At 41.2% G+C, this 19,352-nt stretch overlaps 1 protein-coding gene across 1 annotated transcript; it reads right to left on the reverse strand.

Moving 5' to 3' along the window:
• Window positions 1-86: 86 nt before the first annotated feature.
• On the reverse strand, window positions 87-13,306 carry LOC113071719 (oxysterol-binding protein-related protein 6-like). The gene is made up of 7 exons (XM_026245006.1): window positions 13,187-13,306; window positions 4,528-4,650; window positions 4,210-4,263; window positions 3,621-3,734; window positions 3,208-3,378; window positions 2,841-2,949; window positions 87-291 (listed from the first exon to the last, which is right to left on the reverse strand). The coding sequence occupies exons 1-7, from the start codon at window positions 13,304-13,306 to the stop codon at window positions 128-130; spliced, it is 855 nt and encodes a 284-aa protein (XP_026100791.1). The 3' UTR covers window positions 87-127.
• Window positions 13,307-19,352: the final 6,046 nt, after the last annotated feature.

Below are 19,352 nucleotides of genomic sequence, written 5' to 3' on the forward strand. Positions count from 1 at the left end.
ACATGTGAATGTAAACAGACAAAACATCAGACAGGTGCCAGAACCTGTGAATTAGGTTTGCAGTGTAAGCGCAGCAAGGAGAAACACAATCTGTCTGCAACACAATCTGTACAAATAAACTAGACACCTAGAAATTGCTGCGTGCGTGCGTGCGTGCGTGCGTGTGTGTGTGTGTGTGTGGATATACCTGCATGTCGGTGAAGTTGGGGGCTGACTGTGTCCTATGTAAGATCTCCAGACTTTGCAGCAGTTGACTCAATTCTAAAAGACTAGACTGGCAGTAGGCAAGTTCTGAAATACAAATACACGTCGACTTCTATAGGTTTGTATGAGACTCAAATGTAGTTTTTTTTTTAATACAAGTCCGTAATAATATATACACACACACACACACACACATTCACACACACACACACACACACACACAACCAGTCCGTTTTTGAACAGTAAGATTTTTCATGTTTAATGAAGAAGTCTTTTCTGCTCACCAAGGCTGCATTTATTTGATCCAAAATACAGCAAAAGCAGTAATATTGTGAAATATTTGTTCAATTTAAAATAACTGCTTTCTATTTAAATTTTTACAGGGCCTATAGAAAGTATTCATACCCTAATGTTAAACTGCTATATACAACTTTTTTCCCTTTTTTTTTTCAGTGGCAGGTATTGAGGGACTCGTCAGAGTAGAAAAAAATCTCGGCACACAAAAATGTTAAGATAGCCTTCATGAAAACCCTTCTAGAGCATTCAGAACTGTAGACTGTTTACTTTCCAACAGGACAATGACCCCAAGCACACAGAAGAGTGGTTTATATATATATATATATATATATATATATATTATATATATATATTATATATATATATTATATATATATATATATATATATATATATATATATATATATATACAGGTGCTGGTCATATAATAAATATAATAAAAGTTGAAAATTTTACACTAATTCCATTCAAAAAGTGAAACTTGTGTATTATATTCATTCATTACACACAGACTGATATATTTCAAATGTTTATTTCTTTTAATTTTAATGATTATAACTGACAACTAAGGAAAATCCCAAATTCAGTATCTCAGAAAATTAGAATATTGTGAAAAGGATCAATATTGAAGACACCTGGTGCCGCACTCTAATCAGTTAATTAACTCAAAACACCTGCAAATGCCTTTAAATGGTCTCTCAGTCTAGTTCTGTAGGCTTCACAATCATGGGGAAGACTGCTGACTTGACAGTTGTCCAAAAGACGACCAATGACACAAAAGGTCATTGCAAAAAAGGCTGGCTGTTCACAGAGCTCTGTGTTCAAGCACATTAATAGAGAGCTGAAGGGAAGGAAAAGATGTGGTAGAAAAAAGTGTACAAGTTTTACATTGTGAAACAAAACCCATTCACAAATGTGGGGGAGATTCACAAAGAGTGGACTGCAGCTGGAGTCAGTGCTTCAAGAACCAATACGCACAGATGTATGCAAGACATGGGTTTCAGCTTCTCATTTTTTGTGTCGGGCCATTCTTGAACAACAGACAGTGCCAGAAGTGTCTCGCTTCAAAAAGGACTGGACTGCTGCTGAGTGGTCCAAAGTTATGTTCTCTGATTAAAGTAAATTTTGCATTTCCTGTGGATATCAGGATCTCAGAGTCTGGGGGAAGAGAGGAGAGGCACACAATCCACATTGCTTGAGGTCCAGTGTAAAGTTTCTACATTCAGTGATGGTTTGGGGTGCCATGTCATCTGCTGGTGTTGGTCCACTGTGTTCCAAGGTCAACACAGCCGTATACCAGGAAGTTTTAGAGCACTTCATGCTTCCTGCTGCTGACAAAACGACAAACTGCTGACAAACTTTTGGAGATGCAGATTTCATTTTCCAACAGGACTTGGCACCTGCACACAGTGATAAAGCTAACAGCGCCTGGTTCTTAAGGACCATGGCATCCCTGTTCTTAATCGGCCAGCAAACTCGCCTGACCTTAACCCCATAGGGTATTGTAAAGAGGAAGATGCGATATGCCAGACCCAACAATGTAGAAGAGCTGAAGGCCACTATCAGAGCAACCTGTGCTCTCATAACACCTGAGCAGTGCCACAGACTGATCGACTCCATGCCACGCCACATTGCTGCAGTAATTCAGGCAAAAGGAGCCACAACTAAATATTGAGTGCTGTACATGCTCATACTTTTCATTTTTATACTTTTCAGTTCACCAAGATTTCTAAAAATCCTTTCTTTGTATTGGTCTTAAGTAATATTATAATTTCCTGAGATACTGAATTTGGGATTTTCCTTAGTTGTCAGTTATAATCATCAAAATGAAGAAAGAAATAAACATTTGTAATATATCAGTCTGTATGTAATGAAAGAATATAATACACAAGTTTCACTTTTTGAATGGAATTAGTGAAATAAATAAACTTTTTGATGATATTCTAATTATCTGACCTGTATATACTGCCTCCAAACTTTTGAATGGTTTAGTGTATAATGTTACAAAAGCTTTTAATTTCAGTTAAATGCTCGATCTTTGGATCTTTCTTTTCATCACAGAATGCTGACAAAAATGTACTCAACTGTTTTAAATATTATTATTCAGAATAATTATAATAATAAATGTTTTTTTTCAAGCAGCAAATCAGTCCATTAGAATGATTTCTGAAGGATCATGTGACACTGAAGACTGGAGTAATGATGCTGAAAATTCAGCTTTGAAATCACATAAATAAATTACATTTAAAAATATATTCAAATATAAAGCAGTTATTTTAAATAGTATACAATATTACCACTTTTGCTGTATTTTGGATCAAAATTATTTACAGGCTTACCTTCTGAACACTTGTCCATCTCCTCAGACTCCTGTAACCAGGCTGCCACTTTACTCTGTCCATTACTACAGGACGCCGGCAGCTGCCAGGGCAGAGTACTGGGTTTACCCTGCTGAAAGGGCACACACACACACACATTTACACAGCTGTCTGAAAGAAGCTTGACCTTGATTATGTTGTTGTTGTTGTTGTTATGGTCAACATGAAACTGCATTTGCGACCCATAATGCTTCCATTGGAAACTGGAGGTTGAAAAATGGCTGTTACATGCCAGAATGGAGCTAGCTTGTGCACAATAAGCTGAATTTGAATTAATTTTTAATAACTACAGACAACAACATGAACACAAACAGGAGTCAGGAATGACCTTGTTTTGGTGTGCGCTGGAAGAGGTGTTCTGGGGTGACTCTGCGCTGGCCGACGGAGGGAAGGTCCGTAACGTAGCATCACGAGGAGAGCGAACAATCTCGTTCTGACGGAACAAACGATGGTGACGCAGCTTGCACACCCAGATGTCAAAAACATCTGGAGACTTCACCTTCAAGGAGAAACAGATAGACAGAGACAGAGTTAGGTGACAGCCAGTTCACAGCATGCATCAAAAACAAACTGATGGAGACATGAAAAGAGTTTCCAAGACAGATGTAATGTGACCTTTAAATAACAAAAAGATTAAAAAGAAATGAAAATAAACCCCTGAGACATAAAAATGCCTGAAGATGAAGAAACGCTGCACTCTTATTTCAACGAATGCACAAACAGATCAAGCAGATCACAGACCTTCAGATGATAAATGTGCTCTTCTGTGTCCAGATCTATGCGGCGAGCTCTTTTCTTGATGGACATCACAGACAGACCCACATCTATACTGCCATGAAGCTTTCCTTTCTGAATCTGAAACGAACAAACACACAATATCATAGTTTCATCCCCAGGTTCTGCTCAATGAGGACATTTTTCTCTCCTGCTGAACATAAAAGAATATATTTTGAAGAATGTTGGAAAACACACAGTTGTTTGTCCTCACTGACTTTCATAGCATGAAACAACTGATTGGAACAACTTGAGGGTGAATAAATGAAGACAGAAATGTTACTTTTTGGGTGAACTTTCTCTTTAATGTGCATTTCTAAGTAAAAGGTGTGTTTCCACACACACACACACACACACATTCACTCTGTCCTTGTTGCGTCAGTGCTCAGTGATGTTTCTGCTCCTGAGTCTGAGCTCATCTGAGTCACGCTACAGCGAGAGCAGACAGCCAATCACAGCTCACCGTCTCTCTCTGACCAACCTACACAACTCATCATTATTATTCACAGAGCAGCGCTGGAAGCACTCTTCAGAAAGCCATTTGAAAGCAACTCACATCTACAGGAGATTTGGAGTACTTCAGGATCCCATTGTCTAAAATGAAAAATCGCTGTATAGAAGAGAAGAGAGAGAGAGAAAATAGCATTTATGTAATTAATATTAAATGTAAATACATTAAGGAATAAAGCATGAAATACAAGTAAAACATTGTTTATTAGCACCCAGATCAAACCAAATAAAATGGTTGGACTTTAAGCTGGTCTCCAAGCCTAGCAAAGCTGGTTTGCAGTTGGTTTATCAGCTGTCAAGCTCCAAAAACAGTTCTGAAAGCAGCCTGAACAGTGGAAACCAGCTGGTGGAAGTCATTTCAAACCTTGTGCCAGCCCTTTAGAGGCCATTTCCTCTTCTTCAGCATGAAACCTTCATGTTTCTCCGGCCTCTGAACATGCGTTTGCCCGATCCTTAGCCCCTCGATGATTTCCCAACTATCCGACTCCTACAAAGGGAGGAAATTTAGATGAAAACAGTATGAATATGAATAAATTAATATACACAATGAAGTGCTGTAGTAGCCACATTAGTTTCTGTGAAGAAGTTTTCGGCTAACTGATCCAAATGTCAAACAAATAAGTATACTTACACTTGATTTATACACAGATTTTTGTATACATAAACTTCACTTCAGTTTACTAATATGAACTTGATGGCTAATTGGTTAACGTTAATCATTAATGACAACTAAACATTCTGCTCCCACTGTCACCATGGTAATAGCAGACCAAGAGGTGAGGGTAATTTGTCCCTTGCTGAAGTGTATTAATCAGCATCCATCTGTATTGATCAGTCAGTGCGAGTGAAGCTCTCACGTGAGCTGGGTTACATTTTGTAGCTGTCAATATTTATATCAATTCAAAACTAATTATTAAATATGCTATTCTGTTAGCAAAAATACTGGATAATAGGGGAGTGAGATATAATAAATTGTGCATTATGAAGCTGGTTATGTGATTTCAAGATGTTGGCTAGCTCTTATTAGGCTACAGACAGGGCATCATCATCATAAACATATCAGTACATAAGTACTATTCATTTATTTAGGTCTTAAACTTTTAATTAAAACAAAACAAAAACAATGTATGTATACACTTCACTTTATTGGCTTTAAGATATGTGAGATAATCCCTGCTTGGACAGAAAGAAACCACAAAGTCTATACAAAAATATGTATTCATTTCTTCAGTAGTGCGTGTATTTTTTGTGGAGAGTGTAGTGTCATTATTTAAATAAGCTCACACTTTGTTGAATGTTAGTCTATTATAGTACTTCCATTGATTTAGCTGCCTCGCCTCGTAACAACTGTGGGTGGGTGTTGCTCATGTCCAACAGTCCCTTATTTCCAAAGTGGGTAGTTCTTAGCTGTAATTGGCTGTGGATCGTCACACTGTATGATTATGCCTTGCTTTGATCAACCAGGTCAACTTAGAGGAATGTGACTATCACTCAGTCTCTGCACCATCACATGGTCCTGAAACTGAATGCAGTAGTAACCTACTGCTTATTGAATACTTAACACTACTTTATACACCAAATACAAATACTACATTCTGTCTGTCTATTTATCTCTCTATCTTTCTGTCCGTCCATCTGTCTATATTTGTCTGTCTATATCTATTTGTTTGTCTGTCTATTTCTATCTGTCTGTATATCTGTTTGTCTCTCTATCTGTATTTGTCTATCTATCTATCTATCTATCTATCTATCTGTCTGTCTGTCTGTCTGTCTGTCTGTCTGTCTGTCTGTCTGTCTGTCTGTCTATCTATCTAGCTATCTATCTAGCTAGCTAGCTAGCCCTGGAGGTTATAGGCTACAGTAGCTCAGCAATCTTCCTCTTTCGCTTTCTCGCCTGGTTGAGATAGGTTGTATTGATTGACTATACGCGCTGTCAAGTGCAGCTTACTGAGCAACTAGATTCGTCCTCACAAGCTGTTCCAAGGATTTGGATTAAATTACAGCACTTGTTGAGTTATATTACTTCATCGATAACACTTGTGCCTCTCGGTGCAATCCGGTGGCTTGTGTTTTTTTCCCGCACCTAGTTAACGGTCTCAATTGATCTACTCGGAGTGTTTGTTCCTCGGTTCAATCCGCCGGACATTTTAGACTCTTTTTTATCTTTTTCGTGAGATATTTGTGGTATTACCTGTCGGTTCACCCGGGGTAATTGTTTTATTTTATTTGCATTATTTTTTCATCCCGCTTAACTTTACCTTAACGGTGCTATCCGTGGGTGTTATTAGCGAGTAACTATGGCTCACAGCTCGATCGCCACTGGTTTCCCACTGGCTTGCAAGCTTTGCCCTAATCATCTTCTCCCTGAAGAAGATCTGTCCATTGTGTTTAGGTATTCAACATCTGCAAGAGGCTCTCATGGACCCATGCATGTACTGCAGCCTTTTGCCTATGTCGGAACGGCAGCTCCGTCTTGCCGAGTTAGACCCTAATGCAACGGTGAAACTCGGCAGTTAGATGTAGCCCCTTCGCGCAGTTGGAAACGCAGGGCGTCGGCGGCAGCTGGTGCTCCCCTCCCGTCTAAGAAGGCCAAATCGCGAGGTGATGTACAGTCACATGTTGAGAAAGGTTCACTGTCTATGACTGTATCGGCGCTTTCTTCAGAGATGGCAGAGCTGAAACGCTTGCTTCACTCGCTTCAGCCTGTCACATCTGCTACACCTGTAAAGATGACGGAGAAGGATGAGAATGTTCAGAACCAAGGAGCCAGGGAACAGTCTTTTGATTCCCCTTATTTTTCTCATCATTCAGAGTTTGATGTACTTTCTACAAGTGCTTCAGATTCCTGTTTTCATAATCATGGGGATATTATGGATGTTCCTGGACAACCATCACCTCAGACTGTCTTCACTGGTCAACCAGCGGCAGAGGGGTATAGTGGGGAGTCAGTTCAGTCATCTGGACAAACCCAGTCCTCCTCCGATGAAACTTTGGCTGTGCTTCGAATGGCAGTTGCTCGTCTAGGAATTGATGAGTCGCCTGTACAATCTGCCCAAACAAATGTGTTTTTCAGACAGGCCACAGCTGCAACTTCTTTTACCATGCCACCATGTAAGGATTTTGTGACTGAATTCTCTAATGCTCTCACTGGTTCTGGTCCGCCTAAGCGACACTCAAAGATTGCTCGAACGCTAGCATCTATTGCTGAAGCAGATGCTATCAGAGTGGGTCATGCGCTGGAAATAGAGCAGCCCGTGGGAGCTTTGGTGGTGTCCCCTGATGAGGCACTACGAGGAAATGTGCAATGTCCCAGTTCGCAATGCGGTTGTACAGATTCCATGCTAAAAAAGGCATATGAGTCTGTTGCCTACATTACTCGAGCATAAAACACAATCTGCCAGTTACTTCTGGTAGCCACCAGTACGCTGGAACCTGCAAATGCGGATCCCTCTGTTTCATCATTTCTGCAAACTGCTCTGCTCACAACAGGTCTTGTGACCCACGAGCTGGGTAGTCTTACAACCATGCTTCTGGCAGCCCGATGCCAAGTGTGGCTTGCCCAAGCACAACTGCCGGAGGACTGTAAGAAGACCTTGAGAGATCTTCCATTTGTTCCCGGGCATCTTTTTGGTCCAAATGGTCCGGAACTGTTGGAGAAGAGGGTAAAGCTGTCTGAAGCCACTCATCAACTGACACAGGTGCAGTGCAATCCTGCATTTAGGATGTCAGCGGTTCAGACCCGATATCATTATGTCACACCGGAGCTACGTTTCGGCCTCCCAGATTTTCAAGAATTGTTCCTACAGTTGTCAGAGACACGGTTCGCGCAGAGGGTCTCTCTGGAAATTTGTTCAATGTTAGAGAAGGGATCCATAGAAAAAGTTAATCTTCTCGTTCAGGTAAACAAGTTCTATTCAACATATTTTCTTGATCCGAAGAAGGACGGTGGCTTCTGCCCAATTTTCGATTTGAGGCTTCTGAATTTGTTCCTGAAGGTCCTTCCTTTTTGAATGCTGTGCAAGGCCTATGTTCTTCGGTCTGTGACTGCAGACGATTGGTTCATAAGTGTCGATCTGAAAGATGCATACTTTCACATCTCAATTGCTATACATCACAGAAAGTTTCTGCGTTTCAGTTTTCTGAACCAAGCTTACCAGTTCAAAGTGCTACCCTTCGGCCTTTCCCTTGCTCCTCGCGTCTTCACAAGGTGTGTGAGTGCAGCTCTGTCTCCTCTTTAGATGAGAGTTATGCGCATTCTTCCTTATTTGGACGACTGGCTTCTCTGTGCCCCAACACATCAACAGGCTGTACAAGACTCCACAATGCTTTTGAGACATGTGCAGAAGCTGGTGTTTTCTGTGAACGAGAAAAAGAGCAATCTGGTCCCATCACAGACCACTACGTTCATAGGAATGACCCTGAATTCCTGTCTAATCTCTGTCTCCCTGTCTCAGGAACGTGTGATGAACATTCTGCAACTTTAGGCTAACTTTCGCCCGAGGGGGGGTCTTAACAGTACAAAGTGGTCTTACGACTGATAGGGATGTTAACAGCAGCTACAGTGGTGATCCCCTTGGGTATACTCCAACTCAGACCACTCCAGTTGTGGAACAACAGGTTACGGCTAGATCCCACCAGGCATCGTCTTTGAATGGTTGTAATTTCTCACCGTTGCATATGTGCGTTGAGGCGGTGGAGACCCCTGGGTGCCCCTGGGTGCTGTTCCCTCTCGTCGGGAGTTGGTCACGACAGATGCTTCCCTCACAGGATGGGGGGCAACGTGGAATCGGAGGGGTATTTGTGGGCACTGGACACTGATCCAGGCCACAGAGCATATCAACCTGCTTGAACTAAGGGCAGTGTTCTTGGCCCTAAAGTACTTCATGCCAGTTCTGGCAGGCCACCATGTTCTCGTTCGGTCCGACAATACCTCAACCATGTTACATCTGAACCACCAGGGTGGCACAAGACACCGCAAGTCTCTACGGTTGACTCACGAGATCCTGACATGGTGTCAGCCACGACTAGCTTCACTGAGGGCAGCTCATATACCAGGAGTGTGCAACCAGACAGCGGATGCTCTTTCCCAGAATCAAGTACATCCAGGAGAATTGAGGCTTCATCCAGTTGTAGTGCAGGAGATCTGGCTACAGTTTGGGAGAGAGGAGGTGGATCTTTTTGCTTCAGAGAGGACCACCCACTGCCGATTATGGTTCACAATGACAGAGGTGTCCTGTCCACTGGGCCAGGATGCATTGTCTCACGAATGGCGGGACTGCCTGCTATATGCATTTCCACCTCTGTTATGGGAGATGTTGCACAGGATCTCGCTGTGCAAGCACAGAGTATTACTTGTGGCACCACAGTGGCCAGCCAGACCATGGTTTCCTTTGGTGCTGAGACTTCTGACAGGAAATCCATGGAAGCTTCCTCCCAGGAAGGACCTCCTCTCCCAGCTGAAGGGTAGTGTTTGGCACCCGGACCCGGCTCATCTGCAGCTTTGGGTCTGGCCATTTGGCTAAATCCTTCCCCTAGCATTGTGATACTGCTGTTATTCACACCATCTCTTATGCTAGGGCTTCTTCCACACCACAGATTTATGCCTCCTGTTGGAAGCTTTTTTCTGCATGGTGTGAGGAACAGGGGTTTGATCCTGCAGCATGTGACATTCCGAGTATCTTAAGCTTTCTTCAACGTTTACTGGAGGAAGAAAAAAGGAGCTTCCACGTTGAAAGTATATGTTGCTGCGATTTCTGCATATCATGTTCCAGTTGGTGGGTCTTCTTTTGGCTGTCACAGTCTTGTCTGCTGTTTTCTGAAGGGAGCACACCGTCTGAACCCTGCTCGGAATCCTCATTTCCCTGTGTGGGATTTTTCACTCGTGCTTGCATTCCTGTGCTCACCCCAATTCGAGCCCTTGCAAAGCATTGACATTAAATAGGTGTCCTTGAAGACTTCTTTTTTGTTAGCTATTGCTACTGCGAAATGAGTCAGTGAGTTGCATGCACTGTCTGTTAGAGAACGTTGCTTGCGCTGGTTACCAGATGACTCTGGGGTGGTTCTATGGGTTCTATGGGTTCTACGACCCAATCCTTCTTTTCTTCCAAAGGTTCTTCTTCCTCAGTTCATAAATAAGATTGCTGTTCTACTGTAGCCTATAACCTCCAGGGCTCAGCATACGTCACACCATGTGACTTTGTTGGTATATTTTCTCCACCTATCTAGCTGGTGCTGCGATAATCCATAGTGTTTACACTGCCTCTGGCAGTCATCCAGAATTCACAGAACCACAGTAACATATGTAACTAGCGTTTTGTATGTCCTGATTCTTCTTGGATCTTGTTGGTTTGATTTCACAGCTTATAACTCTTCTTTGATGCATTTTATAATCCTCATGGACAAAATGAATATGAAAAATATGGCAACACAAAAGAATGAACACATATTTATTAAGATTAATTTAGATTTTCCCTGAACAAATTCCTAATTTGCTGCTTATTAATGGTTAGTTAGGTAGGTAGTTGTTAAGTTTAGGTGTAGTCAGTGATCTAGAATATGGTCATGCAAAATAAGTCAATAATATGTAGCGGTGCACAATAAATTTTGGCCAATAATAAATGTGCATCTTGTCAGTAAAGTAATCAGCGGTAAATTCCATCACGTGTGTGATTTCACATAGAGCAGCGGTTACTACACAGAGCTGTTGTTAACTGAGAAGCTGCACAAATCCACGCTGAAAATGAACATAATTAATTATTTGCCAACATTTATCGTGCACCCCAAATAATATGTGCTGCACAAATACTAATAAAACAGCCAATACGCTAGTAATATGAATGCTAATAAGAAACTACTTAATATTGAGAATTGGTTCTTAAAATAAAGTGGGTAACACTTTATTTTAGGTTCCCTTAACTAGTTACTTATTAGCATGCATATTAATAGAATATTAGCCATTTATTAGTAGTAATTAAGCAGTAGTAATTTCTACATGACCTTATACTTCATCGCTAATCCTACCCAACAACTAAACCTAACAACTACCTTACTCACTATTAATGAGCAACAAATTAGGAGTTTATTGAGTGAAAAGTTGCTGTTAACAGTAGGTAGTTGTTGTTAATAATAGGTTCTAAAGTGTTAAGTGAAAGTGACTTGACATACAACCAAGTTAGGTGACCATACTTGGAATTCGTGCTCTGCATTTAACCCATTTAAAGTACACACAAACAGCAGTGAACACACATACACACCGTGAACACACACCCAGAGTAGTGGGCAGCCATTTATGCTTCGGCACAAGGGAAGCACCTTGTCCTGGAGGGCCAATGCACTGCAGAGTTTAGCTCCAACTCTGATCAAACTCATCTACTTGTGATTGTCTAATGACCCTGAAGCCATAGATTAGCAAGCTCGGATGTGTTTGATTAGGGTTAAAGCTAAACTCTGCAGGAAAGTGGATCTCGTGGGCCAGATTTGAGGATCCCTGCTGTACATTCACCCCCCCTACATTTCCTGCCTTGAACTCGCAACCTTTGGATTATGAGTCCGAATCTCTAACCATTAGGCCATGACTTCCCCAAAGTTTACCATAAAGTGCTAACAACTACCTTACTAACTATTAATAAGCAGCAAATTAGGAGTTTCTTGAGGGAAAAGTCGTTGTTAATAGTAAACATGTGTTCCTTATTTTAAAGTGTTACCAAATTATTTTTTAACCACTCTGAAAATGTGTGCATGCACTTCCACACAACCACAACTTTTCCTTTCTAGTGCAGCGTTTCCACCAAAATTACCCGGAACTATGGCTGCACGATATTGGGAAAAAATGACATTGCGATATTTTATTTTTCTGCGATATATATTGCGATATTTTTTCTTACAAACAAAAAAGGGGTGAGCACACTTACATTCTCATTTTAAATGATTTAAACAATGACACCATTGTGTCAATTGATTAATATGCGCGAGGGAGAGAGCAAGACAGCGCTCGTGCTGTTTGAAGATGGCTCTCTCTCTCTCTGTCTCTCTCTCACGCGCACACGCTCTCTCTCTCTCTCTCTCGCGCGCTCTCTCTCTGTCTCTGTCTCTGTCTCTCTCGCGCTCCCTCTCTCTCTCTGCCTTGTTAAACTTGCATGTGGTTTTCAGTCCTGTCAATGATAAACTTTCACTCTCTGATGGTTAAGCTTTGCAATTAATCCGTGAATCACATTCGTCAAGGGCCGGGAAGCAGCTGGCCCGTACAGTTAATGAATAACGGATAAACTACAACAGCCTACATCGCACATCCTGCGATGTGACTATCGTGGAATCGCGATATCGATGCTTAAACGACACATCGTGCAGCCCTACCCGGAACAATTGTACCAAGAACTTTTTTCCCCAGGAATTTTATTTTCATTTTAACATATAGATAAATTTAATTTGACCAAAGATAACCTGTTAGATTTACCCAAAACAAATAATATTTTTTATAATAAATAAGTTTAACCACTGAAGATACATCAGAGCCAGCAGCACATATCAGAAGGACAAATCGAGGTGAGGCTGCTCTCGACGGATACATGAGGACTGAGCTCCCACTGATCGTGTGGAGCTCACCGTCTCCGAAATCAGCAAAACATTTTTAAATAGGCGCTATGTCATTATAAATAAAACACAGATTTCAGTTTTAAACAACTACACCCTCGCCTGAAATACTTTTAAAATTACATTTCATGACACAATAACATAATAATAATATTTTGAAAATGATCAGAATAAATGGTGGTTGAAATCACAATGCTGCGTGAACTCAACTAATCAGGATGTTTAGCGCCCATGTTCCGGCCCCGAAAGTTCCGGAACTTTGAAAAGAATCTCGCCAGCAGGGATTTTCTGAGGAGCATTTTTTTACCCTGAACTTTATTTAGTTCCTGGTTCCTGCGGTGGAAATACACAGAGTACCGGCCCAAAGTCCCTAGTTCCTGGGTAAAGTTCCTGCTGTGGAAACGGCTTCTGTTTCAAAAGTAAGTCAGTTTTACCTGTCGACTGTCTCTCTGAGATGAAGAGGAAGAGGATGCGCTCTTGTGAGTGGGGGTGGAGCTCTTGTGTGAGGGGGTGGAGCTTTTGTGGATGGGTGTGGGGAAGAACAAGGGAGGCATGACACCCATTTGCATGCAGTACTGAGGAAAATGCAAAGGCAGGCATGACCCTTAATGTCGAGAAGTGTGAGTTGTCAAAGCGGACAGTACACTTTTTAGGGCACATTATTTTGGTGATGGCATTAGCCCAGACCCCATGAAAACAGCAGCCATCAGGGACATGTCGGAGCCCTCAAATGTGAGTCAATTGCGAAGCTTCCTGGCGATGGTAAATCAGCTTGGGAAGTTTATTCCCCGACTGGCGGATAAAGACAAAGCTCTCCGTGACCTGCTGTCGAAAAAGAACTGTTGGATTTGGGGCATTGAACAAGCCAATGCGTTCCAGGCTCTGAAAGACGTACTGTCATCCCCCCTGTTCTTGCCATCTATGACGCGAATAGAGACTGTAAAGTGTCAGCGGATGCTTCGTCCTACGGACTGGGAGCCGTCCTACTTCAAAGGTGGCCAGAAGGTTGGAAGCCAATAGCGTATGCGTCAAGATCTCTTTCTCAGACTGAGCAGAGATACGCGCAAGTGGAGAAAGAAGCCTTGGGGCTCACATGGGCATGCGAAAGATTCAAAGACTTTGTCATTGGCAAACATTTCACATTGGAAACTGACCACAAGCCATTACTGAGTCTCTTAGGATTGCAAGCTCTGGATGCTCTCCCTCCTCGTATCCAGAGGTTCAAAATGCGTCTGATGTGTTACTCCTACTCCATTGTTCACGTGCCAGGAAAGGATTTGTGGGTAGCTGACACTCTGTCACGTGCTCCGGTAAAGCAGTGTGAGCTTCATGAAGAGAGAGAGTTTTTGGAGGACACTAACATTTATGTTGACGCTATCATGGGGAATTTGCCAGCAAGCACAACCTACCTGGGACAGCTGAGAGAAGACTTAAAGAATGACAAGGTATGCTCCAGTGTGATGAAACTGTGTGTTGAAGGGTGGACAGAGCACAGCCGGAGAGATCCAATACTGAAGCGTTACTGGGCAGAACGGGCTCTCTTAACTGTGCAGGACGACCTGTTGCTGAGAGGCACGAGGTTGGTCATTCCAGCCGCTATGAGAAATGATGTCCTTAGCAAGTTGCATGAGGGGCATTTAGGACTTGTAAAATGCAGAGAGCGGGCAAGACAATCAGTATGGGTGGCCAGGGTTAAGTAATCAGCTGAAGGAATTGGTGCTCAACTGCAGGACATGCCTCAAGGAGAGACTAAACCCAAAAGAACCACTCATGCCCACTCAGTTTCCAGACAGACCCTGGCAAAGGTTAGGAGCTGATTTATTCATGCTGGGAACTAAGACGTACCTGCTAGTGGTGGATTACTATTCCAGGTATGTGGAGATTGCTCAGTTATCACCCAGTAGGGTCTACTGACGTCATTGTCCACATGAAAATCCATATTCGCACGGCATGGAGTTCCAGAGACACTAATTACAGACAACGGGCCACAATTCTCTGGGCACTCATTTGCATCCTTTGCTGCTTCTTATGGATTTGTCCACGTTACTAGCAGCCCCAAAGTTCCCCCAGAGCAATGGAGAGGCTGAACGTGCAGTCAAGACAATAAAAGCTCTTTTCAAGAAAGCTGATGACCCTTACCTTGCTCTCCTAGCGTATCGTGCTACTCCTTTGCAGAATGGGTATAGCCCAGCACAGCTTCTTATGGGAAGAAGGCTGCTAACAACTGTGCCCACACTCTCATCATTGCTAGATCCAGCACTTCCTGATACTGATGCAATTTTCAGAAAGGAGAAGGAAAGAAAGAGTGCAGATGCAGAGCGCTTCAATAAACATCATAGAGCTAGAAAACTCAGCAAACTACAGCCGGGGGAAGAAGTCTGGGTGTCTGATGCTAAAGAATAAGGAACGATTGTGGCCAGTCACTTGGCTCCACGGTCTACCTTGTGAATACGCAACATGGGACTGTGAGACGTAATCGTTACCATCTGGTACCTATGCAAGCGTCAGCTAAGGATGATAAAAATGATACACAAGATCGCTCCTCGGACACAATCACTGAGTCGCACCCTGTCACTCAGGAATCAGAGGAGCAGGACATTCCTGATGTGGTGTCTACACCTATGTGGCGAGTGGGGCGGGGCCGAGAGACGTGGGACTCGATAACGACGGTGGGGCTCAGGTGTAGCTCATCTCCATCACTACACCTGGCCTCACTCCTCGTTCCCAACGCCTCTCGGCCCCGCCCCACTCGCCACAACCTAGAACTAGGTGTGGGAGACGGATCGTGAAAACCTGCAAGGTTGAACTGTAAACGTGTGTGGTTTACTGCTGCATTATAGTTACAAATACATTGCCACTTAATGTACATAAAAATAAAAAATAAATGTTCGAAATAGGAAGACAAATGTTATAATTACTTGGTTTGTTTAAGAGTTAGATAGGAGCAGACCTTCCAGCAAAAGAGGCAGAATAATCCTCTAAGGTCTGTTGAGACAAAGGTAGTCTACCCTTTGATCTCTAGAAAGGGGAGATGTGGTGTTGTTGCTATGGTGTTCTAGGTTGGCGAGAGGTTGATGATGTCACGAGGAAGGCGACGAGGAAGCGCCCGTGTGTTATGTATGTGTAACGTTGCCTAAAGAAAGTAAAGTGAACACGTTCATACAGTTTGAATCCAGAGTCTTCATTTAAAAGACGCGACACTCTCCTGTCTGGTTTGTTTTTCGGACAAAAAGGGCAGATTTGGCATTATGATTGGTCAATTGCTTGTCAATCAAACTCCCTGCAAAGGGTCAGTTAAGTGGTTACAAAATGTGCAGTCATGTTACTTTAGCTCATTTTAATTAATTAAACTGAAGAAGCAAAAAAATTATATATAGATTTTTTTATTTTTGAGTACATATGAAATGATCTTGTGTAATGTAAACAAGTTTTGGAAGAGAATTTGCTTGAAATAGCAATATCTAAAAAGGTGCTTTCCCTAAACAGAAATAAACACAATTCCAAAGGGATTTCCCTCAGATTTTCCCCTCAAACATGAGACAATGGAGAGTGTCCTAAATCAAACACATACATATGTGAAATTCAAAATTATACAAAATGTATACGTCTATAACAAAAATATTTAAGCATAAATCATGAGGGGAAAAAAATTACAGCATAGAGCATCTAAAATATTGACTGGTGATCCTATTTTTATAAGAAAAATACTAAATATTAATAATCACAAAGTGCACTGTTAAGACGTTACAAAAGTCATAAAAAAGAGGACAACATAGAGAGCATTGTCAGCTTATGTGTGTGTGTGTGTGTGTGTGTGTGTGTGTCTGTGTGTGTGTGTATGTATACATACATAAACATGGTTTATATTATTTACAGTTTGTTAAACAAGCTATGTATATCACATTGCAAACGAAAGGTTAAATTTAATGCATCGCATCATTAAGCCTTCAGTTCTGACTCAGGTTGGTTTTCTAACCAATCGGACTGTTTTCTACTTAGCGGACGATCAAAAATCCCCAAAATCCCACTAAAAATTTCTGACTGTAACTCCTCCTTTTTATTATGTCAACTTCTATGTGTGTGTATATAACTGAATACAAATAAATAAAATAAATAAATAAATAAATAAATACTATATATATATATATATATATATATATATATATATATATATATATATATGGAAAGTACTCCTACCCCCTTAAATGTTTCACTCTTTGTTATATTGCAGCCATTTGCTAAAATCATTTGTTCATTTTTTTTCCTCATTAACGTACACACAGCACCCCATATTGACAGAAATAAACTGAATTCTTGACACTTTTGCAGATTTATTAAAAAAGAAAAACTTAAATATCACATGGTCCTAAGTACTCAGACCCTTTGCTGTGACACTCATATGCAGGGCTGTTCAAATCTTTTTTGATCAGCTCCAACCCTGATCAAACTCACCTACCTGTCATTTTCTAATGATCCCAAAGACATTGACTAACAGGGTCAGGTGAGTTTGTCAAAGGAACTGCCTGAAGAGCTCAGAGACAGAATTGTGGCAAGGCACAAATCTGGCCAAGGTTACAAAACAATTTCTGCTGCACTTAAGGTTTCTAAGAGTGGTCTCCAAACTCCTTAAATGGAAGATGTTTGGGATGACCAAAACCAGCCAAAAGAAATAAAATAAAGTCCTCTGTGACATCTTGACATCTCAGCCCTCTAAATATATAGGCTCATTTACCCTATAAATAGACCAACGCACCAATAAAAACAAGTCTTTTTTTTTTTTTTACAAATTTTAAATTAAGATGGGTATTTGGCAATAACGAAATTAAGGGGGCTTTCATACTTGGTCCGAACCCGAGTTCGGTTGCTCCCCCTGCCCCCGCTGGACTGTGTTCATATTATAATATTTGAGTCCGAACCGCGGTTCGCTTGCGTCATCAAGCCAGCAGCTGTTTACCTGTTGCTTGGAGAAGGTGGCAAATGCATAACATTACTCTCGGCACTTTTATGTATTACGTTTTTGAACTGTTCGTTTTGTTGATAAAGCTTCAGTACATAATGGCACTTGCGTCAGTCTTACGAATGTACTGAAAATGCTCTAAAGAACGTTGAAGGCGAACATAAACGAGATCAAATATTTTCAAAGAATTTGTCATTAAAAGTGGTTCACTTCCGCGATTTGGTACGATTGCGTTCACATAAGCAGCGAACCGTACCAGAGTTCACATGAAGCGTACCCCAGGCCACCGTTTTTAAGCGGACACGGGTACTGTTCGCGGGTGCACATCCGAGTACGGAAGACAGCGTTCACATCATCCTAACAAACCGAACTCTGACATCAATCGAACCCAGGTGCGCACCAAAAGTGCTAGTGTGAAAGCACCCTAAGATAAAGTCTCCATCGGATTTGCCTCACCACTAGCAGCTGACATTTATTAAAAGAATAATGCCAACATTAGCGTAAATACTCAGTCCACATTATGCATTTAAGACTCAATGAATATTTAGTTATTTAAAAACCTTTACTCACAGAGATTAGGCTAAGCCTACATGTTTTTGTGGAGGAACATGATTGAATCCACTGTAAATAATAAAATCAGGCTATTGAAATAATGTGATGTTGACAAATTCATATTTTGCATTTCACAATGCACAAGCCATTTTTTTTTTGTTTCTCGCTAATCAAAATTTGTTTCTATATGTATGTATGCAGTGCAATAATGTATTGCATTCGAGGTAGTAAAACATTACTAAATATCTAGTTAAATGAAGGATTAAATGAACACTGTGGAGATTCACAAAGCACTTCTTCTGCTTACTGAAGCCTTTCATCTTTAATGTCCATAGCAGGTTTACATCACATCATCTTCCTTTCACAATGGTAAATTAGAGTTTCATACATGTAACCTGTAATCCACAAGTCTCATAACGGTATGTTAGCATCATGTCTCTTTTATTAACTTTTCTGGAATTTGACAGGAGAAAGTAGCCAATGAAAAGGCATTGCATATTTTGCATATTTTATTGCATTTTTGGTTGATAATAAACATGACTAATATTATTTACAGTTTGTTAAACAAACCTTGTATACCATATTGCAAAAGGTTAAGTGCATTGCATCATTAAGCCTTCAGTTCTGACTCAGGTTGGTTTTCTAATCAGACTTGTTTTTTGCTTAGTGGACCATCAAAAATCCCCAAAATCCCACTAAAAATTTCTAACTGTAACTCCTCCTTCATTTTGTTGACTGTATTGCCCCAGTGATTTAAGCCCGAAGGCCTCAGATCAAAAGGTTAGTGACTGTACAGATTTGTTCATGCAGTCCCACATAATTATGACTTTGTTCCTTGTATTCACACACTCAAAAAAATTATTAATTATCCTTAATTACTTACTACTTACTCTATAGACCAATAATCTCTATAGACACTATAGACTAATAATCATCGATCGATTACAAAATGAAAAAAAAAGTGTTTGGTCCCTGCTCAGCGTGTGCAGTGGGGAGCACCAATAGAGATACCACTTGCGCTCTTAAAGGAGTAGAGAGCACTCCATAGCCGTATCTTGGTTTCAAAATGACTTTGCAGTCATTAAGCCCAA

Source organism: Carassius auratus, unplaced genomic scaffold, assembly GCF_003368295.1.
Source record: "Carassius auratus strain Wakin unplaced genomic scaffold, ASM336829v1 scaf_tig00007913, whole genome shotgun sequence".
NCBI classification, from domain to species: Eukaryota; Metazoa; Chordata; class Actinopteri; order Cypriniformes; family Cyprinidae; genus Carassius; species Carassius auratus.